At 44.5% G+C, this 20630-nt stretch overlaps 1 protein-coding gene across 4 annotated transcripts in view; it reads left to right on the forward strand.

Moving 5' to 3' along the window:
• LOC143956536 (legumain-like) overlaps window positions 1-20630 on the forward strand; it is a 248129-nt gene that overhangs the window by 83792 nt on the left and 143707 nt on the right. For all 4 annotated transcript variants that reach the window (XM_077466740.1, XM_077466741.1, XM_077466738.1 and 1 more), the window contains exons 3-8: window positions 4097-4194; window positions 5329-5410; window positions 11963-12048; window positions 14701-14776; window positions 17280-17342; window positions 19217-19283. In XM_077466740.1, the coding sequence (XP_077322866.1) occupies window positions 4097-4194; window positions 5329-5410; window positions 11963-12048; window positions 14701-14776; window positions 17280-17342; window positions 19217-19283 (472 nt within the window). The remainder of the gene's footprint in view (window positions 1-4096; window positions 4195-5328; window positions 5411-11962; window positions 12049-14700; window positions 14777-17279; window positions 17343-19216; window positions 19284-20630) is intronic.

A 20630-nucleotide genomic window follows, 5' to 3' on the forward strand; every position in this document is an offset into this window, starting at 1 on the left:
TTAAGGGCACGATGGCCCCACTCCTTAAAGTGGTTGTAAACCCTTACAAACCACTTTGACCTACAGGTAAGCCTAGATTAAGGCTTGCCTGTAGGTCCAAGCAATATCTCCTAAACCTATATGGTTTAGGAGATATTTGCCCGAAAACGGCACTGAGCGCGGCATTTCCAAGAATGGAGCTGCCGCGCGTGTCGGCTACCGTGCGCATGCGCGGGAGTGACGCCATCGCGGCTTCGCCGAATGACAGCGGCGGAGCTGCGAGACCCCACCAACAAGATGGATGCGGCGGACTACAGGGGACAGCGGTGACTTCGCTGGCTCCTGTGTCAGGTAAGTGACACATAATGGACTACTATGCGATGCGATGCATAGTAGTCCATTATGCTTTGCCTTTGCAGGGAATGAAAGAGGAAGTAAACTCATCAGGGTTTACTTCCTCTTTAACAACCAATAATTGCTGATTTCAGGTATCGGAGCATTTGCACCAGTATGGATACTCGTACAAATTCTTAGTATCGGTGCAACCCTAGTAAATAGTGAGTAACGGCAGAAGGCTCCCTTCCTCCTTGGTGTCCCATCTAATGAGCGCACAGTACAAGGGTTGCTTTTCCTTCTAATCTCTCCATGGACAAAGTTGAGCACAAGACTCCCATACTCACCCCAACTACCTTTTTAGCTCATATTTATTATTGTATGGTGAACTTTACACTAGAGTTTAACCAAGGCCACTTTGTACTATAAAGGATTCCTGTGCAATATACAGCCGGGGGAGATAAAGGGAGTTTATGATTATCGGCAGAGCACATTCCTCGAGGCTCCGAGTGTACATATTAAAGGGATGACATGAATCTGTTTTCATATACACTATAATTACCAAAAGTATGGGGACACCTACCTTTACACGCACATGAACTTGAATGGCATCCCAGTCTTAGCCCTTGTACACACGGTCGGAGAATCCGTCGGAATGTGTCCTATCGGACCGTGTTGTCAGATAATCCGACTGTGTGTGGTATGCATCGGACTGATTCCGTCCGAATCTCCGTCGGACCCAATTTTCCAACATGTTGGAAATATTTCCCGACCAACTGGTTCGATCGGACATACTCCGATCATGTGTGGAGCATTTTGATCGGACCAAGTGCCACGCATGCTCAGATCAAATTCCTACATCAAAGCTATTGGCTACTAGCCTGAATGTAGTCCCATCGTAACTAAATTACGTCATCACGTTCTGAATGATCGGATTTTTCGACAACTTTGTCCGACCGTGTGTATGCAACAGTTTCGGACAAGATCCAACGGATTTGGTTGTCGAAATCTCCGACCGTGTGTACAGGGGCTTAGTCTGTAGGGTTCAATATTGAGTTGGCCCACCCTTTGCAGCTTTAACAGCTTCAACTCTTCTGGGGAGGCTGTCCACAAGGTTTAGGAGATGTGTCTATGGGAATGTTTGGCCATTCTTCCAGAAGCGCATTTGTGAGGTCAGGCACTGATGTTGGATGAGAAGGCCTGGCTCACAGTCTCCATTCTAATTCATCCCAAAGGTGTTCTATTGGGGCACTGTAATTATATAAAATTGACCAATGAAGTACCTTTTTCCTAATCGATATCCAGCTGTCACATGGTCCAGCTCTCTCCCAGCCTGTCTGCAGGGAAACAAAGTAGTTGTTTTTTGTTTTTTTTTGTATTTTCTTTACTTCCTTCAGCCTACAAATTAAGGGGAGTGGTTAATTGGGAACAGGTGCTTGAGGTCTATATAACTTTGTGTAGAGCTAAACGGTGGAGCCTTGAGTGGAGTGTGAAAAGTATTGCTTTGTGACTGCTGGGTTGCATTTTTTAGGTTCTTTTGGGGCTTTTCCTTTTTAATACCCTTTTCTGACACATTTTTAAATAGTTTTTTTTTTTCTTTACTTCTATATAACTTTGTGTAGAACTCATTGTGAGCCTGCTCATCTTGTGTCTGTGGGAACACTAAGTGGAACTGGTCAAAGTGGCGAGTTAAAAACCAGAGTTTATAACAGGGGGTCATAGTACCTGTGTAGTGTGACTACCTGAGTGTTGTCTGAGTAGTGTGTGTGGATTGTTAGTACTTGGGTATTGTGGGTGCACGCTGGTCTGTGAGTACCTGTGTACTGTCTTGTTGAGTATTATTGTCGGGAAGCTAGTTGTTAGGTAATTTGGACTGGGTATAATCTCTAATCCTCAATAAATTAGTAGGTACGATGCCCAGCGGGTGCGGAGAGGCTCCTCTGTGTACATCTTGCGGCATGTATGCGTTCCTTGATCATCTGATCGAGGGCGAATACTGCTGTGCAAAATGTAAGCACATTGTTTCCCTGGAAGCTCAGGTTCTGAATCTGGGGAAGCAACTGTCAGCACTGAGAGGACCCCCCCCCCACCCTAAATGAGAGCCAGGAATGTACACGGCAGGGGCCAGCACAGAGGTGGGTGGAGACAAAGAGGTGCAGGCACTAGCAAAGAGTAGATGGGTGACAGTCAGGAAGGGTAGAGGGGCAAGTGCCAGGGAGGCTGATCCAGGGCTGGAGCATCCCAATAAGTACGCTCCATTGAGTGACATTGGTGATCCCAGTCAGGGACCAGCACTGCTGGAGCTGAGGGATTCTCCTAGCTGCCAGGGGAAGAACTCCTCCAGTGAGAGTGGGGGGGGGGGGGGGGGGTTGGGGGGAAAGGAAAGACAGATTCTGGTGGTAGGGGACTCAATTCTTAAGGGGACAGAGAGGGCAATCTGTAACAAAGACCTGAAGTGCCGAACTGTATGTTGTCTACCGGGTGCTCGGGTTCGGCACATCACGGAGAGGCTGGGGAAGACCCGGCTGTCATGGTGCATGTTGGCACCAATGACAAAGTCAGAGGCAGATGGAGGGTCCTAAAGAATGATTTTAGGTACTTGGGAGCTAAATTGAGGAAAAGGACCTCCAAGGTAGTATTCTCAGGAATACTACCGGTACATCGAGCCACACCAGAAAAGAGGGAGATTAGGGAAGTAAACAAGTGGCTCAAGAGCTGGTGTAGTAAGGAGGGGTTTGGGTTCCCGGAGGACTGGGACGACTTCCCAGTCGATAACCAGTACTATAGAAGGGACGGACTGCACCTAAATGAGGAGGGTGCAGATCAGCTGGGATTAAGGATGGCCAAAAAGTTAGAGGGGTTTTTTAATTAGGCGATTGGGGGGGGGGTCCAGAGATAGAGATAGTCAGCATATTCCAGAGGGTAATATTAGAGGCATTAGTGGTAGGGTAACCAAAGCACATAAACCCAAGGTAAATATAGTAGCAAGTCCTAGTTGTAATCTCAGAACACCGAAGAGGATAGTATGTGACCGGTCAAAATATATTAATGCATTAAAATGTTTGTTCACCAATGGCAGAAGTCTGCCAAGCAAAATAGGTGAGTTGGAAGCTCTGGTGCATCAGGAGAGCTATGATGTAATCGTTATTGCTGAAACTTGGCTTCATTCCTCACATGACTGGGCTATTAATATTCCTGGCTATGCACTCTTTCGGAAAGACACAGTAAAAAGGAAAGGTGGAGGGGTCTGTCTGTATGTGAGAAGTGATCTCAAAGTGAGTGAGAAAGAGGACCTGGTGTTGCTTTAACTGAAAATTGCACGGTCGTGCGACGCAGTACTCAAAATTGATGTCCTTTTTTCTCTCTCCCATAAATAGAGCTTTATTTTGGTGGTATTTGATCACCTTTTTTTGCTTGGAATAAAAAAACTATTCTCTCACAATTCTCAGCCAATGGCTGCGCTGCTTTCAATCCATCCACTGTAACCAATCAGCAGCCAGGATGATCGGCGAAGAGGATGTGAGACGAGCGCGGGACTTTCGAGGGGTCAGGTAAGTATAACGGGGGGCTGGGGGGGCAGTATTGTCAAATGTTTTTTCACCTTAATGCATGAAAAAACTTTTACCTTTACAACCCCTTTAAGCTCTGGAGGAAGGGGAAAATCTTTGGGCCCCCAAAATGCATTTCATTGTCCTTTCTATGGTCATTTACTGAACCAGTGAATGATTGTTGGACTCTCTGCTATAACTGTATATAACATTTACCTCTGATGTTGTATTTCCAGGCTGACGTCTGCCACGCGTATCAAATCATCAAGAACAACGGCATCCCTGACGAGCAGATCGTGGTAATGATGTATGACGACATCGCAGATAATGAATCGTAAGTGTTCTGTACAATAAAACTAGAGAACCGTCTGACTTTTTTTTTTTCCATCTGGAGTTCCACTTTAAAAAGTCCATAGAAGAGAATGTTGGTTGGTATTGGCTCCCACTGCTGTTAATCACAGCCAGTGAGCCAATGAGGAGAGGGCAAGGGGCAGGGCTGAGCCATGGCTCTGTATCATATGGGTGCGAGCATGCACCAGTGCCCCCATGACAAGCAGCTTGCTATTGGGGGGGGGGGGGGGGGGGGGGGGCACTGCTTATGGGGGAGGAGCCAGGAACATTAGCGGGGACTGAAGAAGAGTCCCGGGGCTGCTCTGTGAAAAACCATTACACAGAGCAGGTAAGTGTGATGTTTTTGTATGTGTTTTTTTTATATAATACTTTAACCCCTTGATTACCTGAGATGTTAACCATGTCCCAGCCAGTGTCATATAAGTGCAGTGACAGTGCATAGTATTAGCACTGATCACTGTATTAGTGTCACTGGTGATGTCAGTGACATTTAGTCAGTTCCACAGTGTCAGTTAGTGGTAGATTGTTCTCCACACTATCAGTCCCACTAAAAAACTGGCCATACATTATACAGTTTTGACATTTTATACAGCGATCAGAGCTAAAAATAGCCACTGATTACTGTATGAATGCCACTGGCAGGGAATGGGTTAACACTAGGGTCAGTCAAGGGGTTAAATGTGTTTCCTCCAAGAGTGTTTTCTAACTGGGTGGGGGAGGGGACTGACTGGAGGGGGAGACAAATTGCTGTTCTTAATTACTAGGAACAGCAGATCTGTCTCTCCCCCCTCACATCCCCGTTTTGGCTCTCATGCCCTGAGATCCTGGGTGGCCAGCAGACATCGGCTCCACCACCGTGCAGCAGGCACGTGCCTGCTATGGCTCTTAAAGGAGCCGACGTACAGTGACAGCGATTAGCAGGAATGAGCCACTTTGCCACCTTAAACATGCGTGAGCTGTCGGCAAGTGGTTAAAATAATGCAGTGCCATATTGAAAAAAACGGCCTGGTCAGGAAAGTGGGGGGGGGGTAAATCTTCCGGAGGTCAAGTGGTTAATTCTAAAGTTCTAAATAAGTATAAGCAGTATGCAAATATATGATGTATTTTTTTTGTCAAGGAATCCAACTAAAGGAATCATCATAAACCGGCCCAATGGGACAGACGTATACGCCGGAGTAATTAAGGATTACACGAAGGAGGTGAGACTTTTTTGATGCTGCAGTGGAATACCCCTTCACTGCATCATGTGTTCTCAGCCACAGTTCCCACTCGGGGTCAAGACCGGGCACCATCAGGGCAGGACTTACCATTGGGCTTGACTGGGCTGAAGCCCATGGGCCCCACCCAATAGGGGGCCCCGCCAAGATACATAGCCGAGTGTACCCCGCTCGGCTCCGCTCACAGTTATGACCAGTCCCGCCCTATGATGGACATAACACAGGGACTGGACGTGACTGTGAGCCGAGCCGAGACTTTGAGAGGGCCCGAGAGCCGCCGAGATACACAGGACTCGGCAGCACCATTTTTAAACTTTAAGACTGCAATGACAAGCCTGCAAATTACACTGACAAGGCTGCAATGACACAGGACAAGGCTGCAGATGGATGGGCAAGGTTGCAGATGGACACTGATAAGGCTGCATTGATGGGCATTTAAATGAAAGTTTTTTTTTTTTTTTTCCTTAAACTTCCCTCCTAAAAGTTTTTTTTCCTTAAAATTTCCTCCTAAACTTGGGGTGCGTGTTATACTGCGATAAATACGGTAATGTATAGAAGGTAGGGCCCGAAAGTGACTCAAGCCCAGGGGCCCCCACCACCCTAAGTCCTGCCCTGGGCACCATCATAATAAAAATGACAGTGCACAGCAAAAGATGGAGATGGAATGGGAAGAATGCTTCTAACATTCATATAATTACATTTTTCTCCAGCACATCTGCAAACTCGTGCATGAACACGCCACGATTAGGAAGTGGGGACCCCTCCCCGGTTTGGTTCGCACCAGAATTTGCGACAAAAAATTCATGCAAACACCGTTAAATTCTATGGGACACGAACGTGAAAAATCCAAAGTGTTCATTTTAAAGGCTTATATGAAAGTTATTGTCATAAAGTGTTTGGGGACACGGGTCCTGCCCCAGGGGACATGTATCAATGTAAAAACAAGTTTTAAAAATGCCAATTCTTTCAGGAGCAGCGATTTTAAGAATGCTTAGTGAAACAATAAAAGTAATATATTCCTTTAAATATAGTGCCTAAGGGGTCCCCTTAGTCCGTCTGTAAAGTATCACATTTTCCCCATGTTTGGAAAAGTACCGCAGCAAAATGAGATTTCTAATGCCCTGTACAAACGGTCGGAAATTCCGACGGAAAAGGTCCGATCGGATTATATTGTTGGAAAATCTGATTGTGTGTGTGTGTGTGGGTGTGGGCTCTATCGGACTTTTACAGCAAGATCTAAAATTGTCCGACAAAAAATCCGATCAGACTTTTTCCGATCATTTGTAGAGAATTCAGACGGTCAAAGTGCCACACATGCTCAGATCAAATTTCGAGACCAAAGCTATTGAGTCCCATCGTACGCAACAAACGTCACCACGTTCCGAACGATCAGATTTTCCCGAAAACCTTGTCCGACCGCGTGTATTCAACACCAGTTTCGGACAAAATCCATCGGAAAAAATCAGACGAATTTTGTGGTCAAAAAGGGGCATAAAGGAAAAAAAATTCATATAAAATGGCTCACGGCTGTAATGTATTGCCAGATCCAGCAATATACATAAAAAATTATTTAAAAAAAAAAACAGCGTGGGTCCCCCCCAGTCCACATATCAGGTCCTTGGGGTCTGGTATGGATATTAAGGTGAACTCTGCAGCATTTATTTTAAGTGAAATACCAAACCCAAAGGGCCTGGTATGAACGGGGGAGGAACCCATGCCATTTTTTTCTTAATTCTGTCATAGGGCTCCCCTCAACCACTTCAATACACCATATTATATATTGTGCACTGCACTATATACCCTGCACTGTATTATATATACTACTCCGAGGGCACTATATACTCTGGACTGCACTATATACTCGGAACTGCAGTATATATACTATATGGACTGCACTAATACTCTGCTGAAAAATTTTGCCTTAGGTGTTGGTGGTGGCAGAACACAGTAAGCCCTCAGTTACAGTTGTTGGGTGCAGGAACTGTCCCTGCTGTTAAATATTATTTCAGTCTCCTTCCTGCCCTCTTTTAGTGGCATGTGAGGGTCTTCCTCTCCTTGGCCTTCCGGACATAATGAGTATTTTTCTTTCACAGCGCCTGCACTGTATTTTCTACTGTACACCGCCAAATGCACTGTGTATATAGAGGCTAATATTCATTCGCTATTGTCGCACAACTGGGTGGGCTTTGGATGCCAGTGCTCTGTGCCCCAGGCCCAATCCCCCATTGAAATCTAAGTGTCCGGCAACCCGCATGTAGATTAGGGGGCCAGTCACATGGATGGGGTGGGCAGTACCTGTGCACCTCCTATGGATGGGTCTCCATGGGTCAGCAGTGGGGGAGTTTGCAGTTGCTCATTCTACTAGTGTATAGACAGTATAGGATTCCCAATGGCATCATGGTACAGAGGTGCGTTTTTATTTTTTTCATGGGGTAAGGGGTAAATAGAATGATAAGAAAAATGGGGAAGAAAAGCCTAATAGGGGAGATTAAAAGGAATGGGGGAGTCATGGTGTGGGGGGGAGGGGGTGTAGAAAGGGGGAGAGAAGCCTGAGATTGTGGGGCCAATCGGTATGGAGAGTTAGGGACTGTACCAGTTCTTGCTATATATTTTAACCCCTTCACGCCTAAGGGTCAAACAAATGTTAATGTCCAAGCACAATTTTGCAACTTTGACATGTGTTAGTAAAACTGTACATATCATTACAACTACTTTGTTCATCCAGCTGGATTATACCACACTTTTTTCAGGACAAAATGGGCTTTCATTTGGTAGTAACTGGTAACGGATATCTCCTGATTTTTGTTATTATCAAAAGGAAAACTGGCCCTGTTTTTTTTTTTTTTTTTTTTTTTTTTTTCCCCTTTTTTTATTTACCTGTATATTTATTGGTACTACCATAACCTACCACCAGAGAACAGCCCAAAATAAATTCTTCTGCTCCTGTCGCAGTGATACCACATATGTGTATTTTAGTTGTGGTTTGTACCCATATTAGATCCCAAAAACTGTGCATTTTGCATTTTTTTTTTTTTTTTTTTTTATTCTACCTAAAACACACCCACACTAACGGATACTGACACTAATTAAAAAAAAAAAAACACTGGCCCCGACCTTGACCCAAACACTAACCCTGGCACTGACCTAGATTAAACCTTGATGCAGGAATTTTTTGTGGTTTATTTATTTTTTTATTATTTATTATTTTTATTTTTTTTTTATTTATTTTTTTTCCTTTCTCTGCCAGGAGAGAGGATATGATGCACGGATGAGCTTCACTGTGACTGATCAGTCAATCAGAGGCTATTGCAGTGATCAGGTGACCCAGAATCTTGGATTCCAGGTCCTCCTCGTTAGTATGGAGCCGGGGGAACATGATGATACCCCAGTGTACCCAAGGGAGATGCGCAAATATGTGGCCTCATGGGAAAAAAAGCCCAGTCCAGTGAGGCCACATAATTGTGTTACGTCGGTATGAAGGGGTTAAATAGAAAGTGGAAATCCTATCTTTATGACCACTTTCTGCTAACCAATGGAGGTATGGCGTACCCAGAGCCCCTTGGGCCTTTGGGAAACACCAAAGCCAACTCTTCCCATGGTTTATGTGTCTGAAGGAGCCAATGAGGACAAATGGGTTTACAGGGTGCAGCTATCAAGTCCCAAGAGTGACCTATTGCCATGCTGGGAATCTCATTGTTCCTGAAACATGCAGCACATGATTTCCCCCCTGTGCATAGTCCTGTAAAAGGCAAGCTGAGCTGGTGGCAGCCTTGAAAGTGAACACAAGCAACTGATCCCCAGGCATTGTCCTCCCACCATTAGACCTGTAATTGTCCTTCTACTCTATAGTCTGGGAGACATATCCACCAAGACAGAAGTGGCACCTTCCACCCTGACCCTTCACATTGAAGAATTTGGGTTGCACTGGGACCACAGGTACACTTGGTGGGATGTTGTTGGGTTTCCAGTTCTAAATAGGTGAACAAAATGAGCTGCGCTAAAAACAATGAAACTAGAAAATAATCAAACACCAAAAAACCTAATCAACCTATACCAATAGACGTAAAAACAGTATTAAATTGACAGAAAAATGTGATTAGTGAATAGTATACATGAATACTAACGTATCGTCATAAAGTGAATAAAATGTATACTAGACCTAAATTGACATTAATGTGAATATTACAAAGAAAACCCCCACAATAATTAATGTAGATTGACACAAAAAAAAAAAAAAGGGTTATAATGTGTGCTAGATTTAAACGAATAATATTAACTAAAATAATATTCAAAAAACCATAAAAAGTTCATATGTGATGAAAAAAATATTATTTATATAGTCCCAAGATTAATATTGGTTCTTCAAACTTGACATAAAGGTGCAAAAATATCCACAAATGCGTGTATATAAAAACAAAAAAAATTTTTTTCAAAACAATCCTCCACCAGTGAGAAGAGGGGCCGCTTACCAGAGCTTTAGATCCCAGTGTTAGTGAGATCAGTAAGGCAACAGCACAGAGGTTTCTGGGTGAACCGTCACAGGCATCCCACCATCTCCATCTCCAATATGAAGCCTCCAATCAAGAAACGAAGGTGTCGTAGATTGCTGACACCACGCTGTCTCTATCTCCAATACGAAGCCTCCAGTCCGGGAACGAAGGTATCGTGGATCATATAAAAAATCAAAGACACTCGCATAGCGTAAAACCACTTGGTTTAATAAAGTAAAGTTTAAAAGATTTACACTCACATGCGTAAAGAAAAAACGATCATATAAAAACGAGCCGGCCGGACTCGTGTGCCGCCCGCACTTCCTGGTTGGGCGTAGAACGCGGAGACGTCAGAACGTTCTACGCCCAACCAGGAAGTGCGGGCGGCACACGAGTCCGGCCGGCTCGTTTTTATATGATCGTTTTTTCTTTACGCATGTGAGTGTAAATCTTTTAAACTTTACTTTATTAAACCAAGTGGTTTTACGCTATGCGAGTGTCTTTGATTTTTTATATGATCCACGATACCTTCGTTCCCGGACTGGAGGCTTCGTATTGGAGATAGAGACAGCGTGGTGTCAGCAATCTACGACACCTTCGTTTCTTGATTGGAGGCTTCATATTGGAGATGGAGATGGTGGGATGCCTGTGACGGTTCACCCAGAAACCTCTGTGCTGTTGCCTTACTGATCTCACTAACACTGGGATCTAAAGCTCTGGTAAGCGGCCCCTCTTCTCACTGGTGGAGGATTGTTTTGAAAAAAATTTTTTTTGTTTTTATATACACGCATTTGTGGATATTTTTGCACCTTTATGTCAAGTTTGAAGAACCAATATTAATCTTGGGACTATATAAATAATATTTTTTTCATCACATATGAACTTTTTATGGTTTTTTGAATATTATTTTAGTTAATATTATTCGTTTAAATCTAGCACACATTATAACCCTTTTTTTTTTTTTTTTTTTTTTTTTTTGTGTCAATCTACATTAATTATTGTGGGGGTTTTCTTTGTAATATTCACATTAATGTCAATTTAGGTCTAGTATACATTTTATTCACTTTATGACGATACGTTAGTATTCATGTATACTATTCACTAATCACATTTTTCTGTCAATTTAATACTGTTTTTACGTCTATTGGTATAGGTTGATTAGGTTTTTTGGTGTTTGATTATTTTCTAGTTTCATTGTTTTTAGCGCAGCTCATTTTGTTCACCTATTTAGTTTGATATCGGAGTATTACGATTAGGGTTGCTGCTTATAGGTTGCTTTCTTTTGTTGTTTGAGTAGCGCGGTTTACCTTTTGTACCGGGTTTCCAGTTCTGTTCCCAGCGGGGAGCCAATGCACTAGACCTAGATCCGTAGGCAGCATTTAGCCCTTGTACACACGGTCAGAGATTCCGACAACCAAATCCGTCGGAGTAATTCCAACGGATTAATTCCGGAAGTGATGTTGCATACACACGGTCGGACTAAGTTGTCGGAAAATCTGATTGTACATAACGTGATGACGTTATTTAGTTACGACGGGACTACGTTCAGGCTAGTAGCCAATAGCTTTGGTCTAGGAATTTGATCTGAACATGCGTGCCACTTTGTCCGTCGGAGTAGGCTACGCATGATCGGAGTATGTCCGATCGGAGCATTTTGTCGGAAAATTTTACCGGCAAGTTGGAAAAATTGGTCCGTCGGATATTCCGATGGAAACAGTCCGATGCAGACCACACACAGTCGGAATATCCGACAAAACGGTCCGATAGGAAACATTCCGACGGAATCTCTGACCGTGTGTACAAGGGCTAAGAATCTGCCATTGCTTTCCTTTGTTCTTTGCTATAGATTCTGGGAAGTAATTATGGAGGCTTACTCTGTGCCGGAAGTGTTTGTTTTTTCTTAACCCCCCGTCATAGCGCTACTTAGATTTTCCTGCCCATATTCCAGTAAAGCTCAGAAAACCAGTTGGGTCATCATGAGAATATAAATATTTTATTGGACCTTTTATCCCATGTTACTGATGTGGCTGTTGTGTCTTTCTAGTTTGTCACTCCTGCCAACTTCCAGGCGGTTCTCCGAGGTGACGCAGAGGCGGTGAAGGGACAAGGATCTGGGAAGGTGATAAGGAGGTTGGTGAATTTATTCTTCAGTCCACTTTTGCATTGGGGTCACACATTAAAACGGCTGCTGGGATTGAAAGAGGGAATGTGGACTTCTTATGTAGAAATGCACCTGTGATCCATCCAACAAAGGTGTCCATACTTCTGAAATGTGACGTCCCCTGTTGCCCCTCTCGGTAAAGCTGAAATCCATGCTTGGCAATTTTTACATATTTGGACCAATGGAAGTATGTATGTTCCATGCCTGTGGGATCCTCCTGGCCAGGAGCAGGCGGTCCATAAGGGGTGCAGGGAGGCTGCCCCCCCCCCCCCCCCAGTTTGCATGCACGGACTGGACTCGTAGGTTTCTGAGGTGTGTGGGGGTTCCACCCCCAAGCCACATGATTAGAGCCTAAGACTCTAATTGGCTTGAAAAAGGTTGGGCACTTGTGACACTAGCAAACCAATATTCGCTATTGTCTTCTGGCTTCTCCTCCCGGTCATTCGGGAAAGTAGGTAGATCAGGTTGGCCGGGAGGAGAAGCTGAAGAAGCCACAGAGAGGCTGAGTGTTGTGGGACTGTGGAGGGGCAAGTGCGAACCGGGGGAGGGTTTGTTTGCCACCACCCTAAAAAAAAAAAAAAAGCTTGGCAGCAGCCACCACTGCTCATGGCAGCTGGAAGTCACTGTATTAGCACTGTGAACTACAGTAATCTCCGCTAGCTTCCAGGTCCTGTGCCAAGTGGCTGCCCTGATGTCTCCTGAGCACAGGAGGTTGCTCGCTCACCACGGGCACCATTCAAAGAATACTTTCTTGTCCAATTGGAGAACTCTATAATAATTGATAAGGTAGAGATCGTAACGTTCCCTTCTGCCTCTCTACCTCATCCAGTCATAGAATTCTTTGCATTTATAACAAAGTGAATGGCACCCGTGGCAAACAAGTGACCTCCTGTGCTGAAGCTACTGGTGATCACCATAGTGTAGGTGTAGTAGCAGTGCTTGCTACAGTGATTTCTAGCTATCAAGGGGTTCTAGGAGGTATGGTACATAAAGGGCTTGGACAAGGGGTGGGTGGGAGGGGAGGCTGCCCTGGGCATTCTGGTATGATGTGAGGTGGGGGGCACTGTGAGTAGATTGATGGGGAGGGAATTTGTGTCAGGAGGAATTTGGGGGGTGTCTGCGAGGAATGGTGATTCAGGGGGGATTTGTGTTGGGAGGGGGATGGAAGAATTGATTTGGGGGGGGGGGGGGTGCACTAGGAGAATTTTTGTAGTGATATTGTAGAGGATCAAGGGTGTTTGTGTAGTAGGGGGAATTTGTGCTAGGATCATTTTTTAGTTTTTTGGGGGCATACAGCATTTGTGCTAGGGGGAAGGAGTGGGCATATATTTGTGCTGGGGAGGGGATTTCAGCAGTGGTGCGGATCTGTTACCGGTAGGAGAGGGGATTTATGCAGATTACTGCCAGTGTTTTTTTTGTTTGTTTTTTTGGGGGGGGAATGACACAGTTGGGCATGTTTGCCCTGAGCTCTAGGTGACCTTATCCTGGCACTGGGTACATACATGGCTACATTGGTCCAAGCTGGGCTAGGCTTAAAAATTGCCATATCTGGAAATCCTCTTTAAAATAGAATTGAGCACCACAAGCTGAAAACTTAATTCATTTTTAATACTTAGAGGATGTAAACCCACTCTCATCCTTTCTAAACTACTGCAATATTGGTTATCTAGAAGGATATAGATGCCTCCTGCATGTATAATTATCTGTCAAATTTCTCCCCTCTGTCTGCTACGAGACCCAAAAAAATGCAGATTTTGTGGGTAGGTCTGTTTTCCAGGGCTCAAGGGGTGGAGTCGTGATGTCAGTAGTCTCCCCGCCCACCTCTACTCTCCCCTTATCAACATGCATTTTCTCCTGTGTATTTCTTACACTGAACTTCTGCTATGATCACTAACATCCAGTCAAAACCCAGAAAAGTCTCCACATGACTAAAGCATGTCAAATCATGCTGAGGTGTGGAACAGCCAATCCTTGAAGAGCAGCAGAAGAAAGGAGTGGGAAGGAATTAAAAAATAATGCATGTCTCTTAGGATAGTGCACAAGATATGTAAATCACCCGTCACTCACAGCAAGGGGGAGAATTTGACAAAGTTTTTCTATGTTTGTTAAGAATTATCTCACTGAACAATAAGAGGATTGCTCAGAGCCGGATTAACTTTGTGGCAAGACTGGGCTCAAATGATAGGAAATGGTATATTCTACATTATGACATTTATGGAAAACTCCCCCTATCCATCCATGTCTCCATGCTTTAATTTGTTGAGAAATCACTTTGAAAAACACCCCTTAGCATCTCTAGTGTTGGCCATCTTGAGTAAGGGCAGATAATTCATGTAGCTTTTACTTGCTGAAATCCACCTGCCCTTAGCTCAGGCATGCAGGAAAAGGAGGACCTGCTTAGCTGAGAGCCCCACCTCCCAGATGAAAGGGATGGAAAATTCCCATGAAGACTCCTGGGGTGTATGACATTTTTGGCCTAGGCCAAAGAATACCAGGAAGACTCTGGGGGGGGAGATTAAAACAAGTAACTATATAATATGAAAACTCTGCACGGCTTTCAGTTATAATATATAACATCACATCATTTGGGTAAGTCACATTTTTTTTCTGTTCTCTTGCAGTGGACCGAACGACCATATCTTTGTCTACTTCACTGATCACGGAGCTCCAGGTTTGCTGGGCTTTCCCCATGGAATGGTAAGCACCAACCCCACCCCACCACAGCCACTCGTACCATTTCCCTATTGTGAATCCCAATCTCTTTCATTTCTGCTGGGAGGAAAGCGGAGAGGAAGCCACATTTCAGATATGAGAACCAGCTGCTGCTTCTCCCAACTTTCATGTACTCCTTGTATTACTTCCCAAAGATCATTGTCCAGTCCAACCACTAAAGAGAACCTTCACTCAGAAAGTGAAGATTTGCTGTTATAGCGGGACATCTAAAAATGTAACCAAGCATTACTCAATGTACCCTTTTTGTCTGGAATACCCCCTCAAAAATAGCAGAGCACTGCCTAGGCACCTCCGTTTTGTAGCCTTAGGCCTCGTTCACATGAAGGATTTTAATTCATGCCCCATGCAGGGCCAGGTTTTACCAGTATGGGGATACGCAAGTGTTGCATGTACCTCCCTCATGGCACTTTCTTAGTTTGTTAATTTAACGGTCATCCCTTTTGATCTGTAGATGACTAAAACAAAGATACAAAAAGAAACAATGTTTCTTTTTATCTTTCTGTTTCATCAGCTGGGCAATGTTAAACATTGTCGGGCTGCTTTTTTTTTTTGTTTTGTTTTTTTGTTTTTTTTCACAGCTTCAATTGCCAGGACTTTGTTTACACTTCGTGTGTCAACAGGAGAACCCCCACTGCTGAATGAGTCATTGGTTGTTAAAGCGGTTTGGTACCTAAAAATGAAACTTCATGTTATTAAATTCACCAGATAGCATACTTGCCTAAATGAACCCTGAAAAAAAAAAAATATTCTTTACTTACCTTTTATTTCTGATGTTTCTGCTGACTTCCTGGTTGTCCTCCCGTGGGAGTAGGCGTGGTTATTGTCCTCGCAATGGTCCCTGGGAAATTTCTAAACCATTTCCCAAGAATCCATGGGGGAGAATGAAATTGCGAAATCTCGCGAGATTTCGTTAGGACGCCGGTCATGTGACGAGGGCGTGTACGAATTTGCCATTTTTAAAGTGGGCAGGCAGCTGTATCTGCCATTACCACTATTGCACACTGAGCCTGTGCGAGATGGAGCGGAGCATGCTGGGAGCCGAGCGTCATCGATACACAGGAAGTAAATGCCTGTGGGCTTCAGACGCCCACACTTAAAATGGAAAACGCCAGAGCAGTTTTTTAAAAGTCATCCCGAGGAAAAGAATCGTCGCGCCGGGGGTCAAAAAAACGCCGGACGTGGATGCTAAGCGAAGGTAGCAGTCGCCCACCTGTGACACAGGTAAGAAAAAAAAAAAGAGCGGAATCCCCCTTTAAGGACGGGGCCGCTCGGCTCCTTTAAAGCAGTAGTAAACTACTGGTGCTTCAAAAAAGAAGAAAAACTCTTACTTTAGAATGAAGCCATCCAGTGCCGCAATGACACCGATGAGACGGCTTACATCTTACCCCGGTCTTCCTTCTAGGTTTGCGGCCTCCGGCTACATGAGTGGCCAGGAGCGCGATGACATCACTTCTGGTACGGGCTCTGATGGTCCAGCACTGTAAGCAACACCTTCAGAGCGCATGTGCCGATGATGTCATTGGTTGCATGCGCTCTGAATATCTCATAATACTTGCAGAGTACAGAGTTTACTACCACTTTAAGAGCCAATAATTGCCAGCTTTTTTATTTACATTTCAGATGTCAGCAGGGGGAATCCCACTGCCAGCTGAAAAAACTGAGCCTGAAAGTATCGGTTGCAGGTATAGGAGCATTTTCACACGTACCAATACTCCTGAAAATGATTAGTATCAGCACTGATACCGGTACTGGTGCTACACTACTTTTAACATTATATTGTGTAACAAATGGACTTTCCCAAACAAAAACCACATACACTGTTGGACATCTTTGTCTGAGGAAAAAATTCCATCCTGCTCCTCAGTGGTGGCCAGTGGTATATTATTTATTTATTTTTTAGTGGGAAACGGTGCACAACACCCCCCTGGTCAGGTTACCCTCACCCCACTCCCCCCTTCGCTCGGTCACCCACAACACCCCAGGCAGCACTTCCCTCCAGGTGGCTGGCTTCCCCTGCATCTCTTCCTCTGAATCCCGGTGGTGTCCCCATGCTTCTTCCTTCCTTCTTCCTTCTTCCTTCTTCCTTCTTCCTTCTTCCTTCTTCCTTCTTCCTTCTTCCTCCTTCTTCCTTCTTCCTTCTTCCTCCTTCTTCCTTCTTCCTCCTTCTTCCTTCTTCTTCCTTCTTCCTTCTTCTTCCTCCTTCTTCCTTCCTCCTTTCTCCTTGCTTCTTTCTTCTTTCTTCTTTTTCTTCTTCTTCCACAATTTAAATTTTTTTTTTATGGTATTCTACTAGCGTACAGCCAGATTTTATGTAGATAAAATATATCAAGCCCTTGTGCAGATACTGTACAATGTTACCATTACACACACACACACAGCTGTGACTGTTATAAAGAGTCCTTTGACATAATAAATACATTGTGTCTTTTGGTTGTAGTAATTCTTTGATTTGTGTTCTCCATTGCAGCTCTTCGAGCAGGAACTGAACCTGACCCTTCAGTACATGTATGACCACAAGCTGTACAAAAAGGTAAGTGCTCGATGGTGTCCTAGGAAGTGGCCAGTTTTTTTTTATGATCTGCAATGAGGAAGATTTACTAAAACTGGAGAGTACAGAATCTGGTGCAGCTGTGCATGGGAGCCAATCAGAATTTAACTTCAGCTTGTTCAATTAACCACTTCAAGACTCTTTCTGACACTAGTTGTTAACGAGTTAAAATCTGTATTTTATTGCTACAAAACTAGTTAGAACCCCCAAACATTATAGATATATTTTACTTAGCAGAGACCCTAGAGAATAAAATGGCAGCTATTGCAGTATTTTATGTCACACTGTATTTATGGAGCAGTCTTTTTAAATGAAGTTTTTTTTTTTTTTTGTTTTTTTTTTCAATGCAATTGAATTAAAAAAAGCTAAGCAGTAAAGTTAGCACAGTTTTTTTTTTTTTTTTTTTTTGTATAAATGTGAAAGATGTTACGCCGAGTAAATAGCTACCTAACGCGTCACGCTTTAAAATTGCACATACTCATGGAATGGTGACCAACTTCCATACTTAAAAATCTCCAGAGACGATGCTTTAAAAACTTTTAAAGGTTATATGTTTAGCGTTACAGAAAAGGTCTCGCCCTTTAAGATCGTGGCTATACCTCACATGTGTGGTTTGAACACAATTTACATTTACGGGTGTGACTTGTGCATGCGTTTTCTTTGGTACATGAGCAAGCGCAGAGGGATGGAGTGCTTTAAAGTGTGTGTGTGTGTGTGTGTGTGTGTGTGTGTGTGTGTGTGTGTTTTTTATTCATTTATTTATTTATTTTCCTGATCACTTTTATTGCTGTCACAAGGAATGTAAACTTCCCTTGTGAAAGTAGTAGGCAGTGACATGTACTCTTTATGGAGGATCTGGGGGTCTAAAGGACCCCAAAACCCTCATCTGCACTTCAAAGTATTCAAAATCAGCATTTTTTAAATCGGGCTGCCTTGTAAACTGGGACGTGATGTGACTTCGCTTATGGGTTGCTACATCGGAGACCCGATAAAAGCCAAATCTGTTCTTGTTCGGGACTCTGGCCAGCCAGCAGATGTGCTGGCTGGTCGCTCTTGTCACCTGGTGGGAGGGAAGACCCAGGCAGAGCAGCACGGGGAAACGCACCAAAACACGCACGCGGACTGCGTTTCTATGGCGTGAACTGCCCCTTAAATAAAAAAAAAAATGTAATACTTCCCTGCTCTGTGCAATCGTTTTGCACAGAGCAGCCCCGATTCTCTACTTCTGAGACCCCGCCGGTGGTCTAGGCCCCTCTCCATCGGGAGCCCCCACAGAAAGCCTTAGAATACATTAAGGTGAAAAACTTGGAGGCTTTACAATCCCTTTTAAGCTTTGACAAAAAAATGAAACCTGGAAGCTCATTGGTTACTATGCAGAGCTGCACCATATGTTGAATTTTCTGTGTTTAGTAAATCTCCCCCAATGTATCAGTGCTAAGCAGTGGCAGCTGGTGCTAAACTTTTCTTGGGGGGTGGAAAATAACTCTCCCAGGGTCCGCACTCGCCCCGCCAGGGTTGGGGCCCTGGCTTCTCCTCCCGGCCAACCTGGTCTTCCTGGATCTGCCTCCTGTCCCTATTGGCCAGGAGGAGAAGCCTGAAACCAATAGCAAATATTGATTTGCTAGTTTTACAAGCGGGTGGGTTTGGGGCTCAATGCTCTGTGCCAAGAACCCAACCTTTTTTAAGGCAATTAGATCCTCAGGCTCTAAATGAGGCTGGGGGCTCATAGAAACCATGAGTCTGGTGCCCCACATGCAAACTAGGAGGTATCCCACCCCTTATAGACCGGCCGCTCCTGATGCTGAGTCTTCTGTAGCAGAACCTGTTGGAGTGACATGGAGATATTTCTCTTACAGATGGTTCTGTACATTGAGGCCTGTGAGTCCGGCTCCATGATGACTTACCTACCTAACAACGTCAATGGTAAGTGTGGGTGAGATTTGTCTCAGTTTTCCCCAGAAGAACAAATTCAACCATATACATTACACACGGTGTTACAGATTCCCACTTACAGAATAGAAAACTCATTTGGACCCCCTTGGTCCCCACACTCGAGCCACACCTGCACAGGGAGACATGGGGGGGGGGGGGGGGGGAGAGCACACAGGAGGACACTGGAGGGGGGGAAAGCACACAGGCAGAGGGACGGACACACACACACACACACACACACACTGTGGGGTGGGGGGACCAGGGAAGTATCATGGGTGTCTCAGCTTCACTCACCAAGTCACCTGATGCCAATAATACTTCTAATGGCACGCTGCTCCCCACCGGCCCCTTCATTCTTCCATTCCAGATGATGTCACAATGCTTAAAGTACAAGCACCTGGGATGGACGGGAGGGAAGGAGGGGCCGACGGGGAGCATCACGCCATGTAATACAGCCGCTTCATTTGGCAGAGTCCTAGCCCCTAATGGCCTTGGGCCCTGGGGCGGCGTCAGAGTGCCCGACTGGTCAGTCTGCCCTGCATGGCAGTCAGCAATTTTGAAGCTGGCAAAGATTAAGCCCTCTGCTGATTGTAGAGCTTTTGATTTGACTTGGCAAGGAGGCATGTCCAGTGTTGCCAACTGTCAGTATTTTTACTGGCAGCTAGTATAAAACAGACACTTTCTCCTGCCAGTAAATGGCGATCACATGAAAAAGTCGCCAGTAAAAAAAAAAAATATGGCTGTGACACTGGGTGACTCAACCATGATATGCTGACCCCCACCCCTTCAACCTCTGCAGCAATGCTGGCAGCACTCATACATCTATTTCCCAAAGACAACCTCTGGATATGACGCTGAGCACATGCACTCAACTTCTTTGGTGGACCATGGCGAGGCCTGTTCTGAGTAGAACCCGTCTTGTTAAACCGCCGTATGGTCTTTACCATCGTGCTGCAGCTCAGTTTCAGAGTCTTTGCAATCTTCTTATAGCCTAGGCCATCTTTATGTAGAGAAACAATTCTTTTTTTTTTTTTTCACATCCTCAGAGTTCTTTGCCATGAGGTGCCATGTTGAACTTTCAGCGACCAGTATGAGAGAGTGAGAGCGATAACCTCAAATTTAACACACCTGCTCCCCATTCACACCTGAGACCTTTTAAAATTAACGAGTCTTATGACACCGGGGAGGGAAAATGGCTAATTGGGCTCAATTTGGACATTTTCACTTATGGGTGTACTCCTTTTGTCGCCGATGGTTTAGACATTATTGGCTGTGTGTTGAGTTATTTTGAGGGGACAGCAAATTTACACTGTTATACAAGCTGTACACTCACTACTT

This window comes from Lithobates pipiens, unplaced genomic scaffold (genome assembly GCF_037356315.1).
Source record: "Lithobates pipiens isolate NorthernLeopardFrog02 unplaced genomic scaffold, aLitPip1_a1.2 Scaffold_37, whole genome shotgun sequence".
Classification (NCBI taxonomy): Eukaryota; Metazoa; Chordata; class Amphibia; order Anura; family Ranidae; genus Lithobates; species Lithobates pipiens.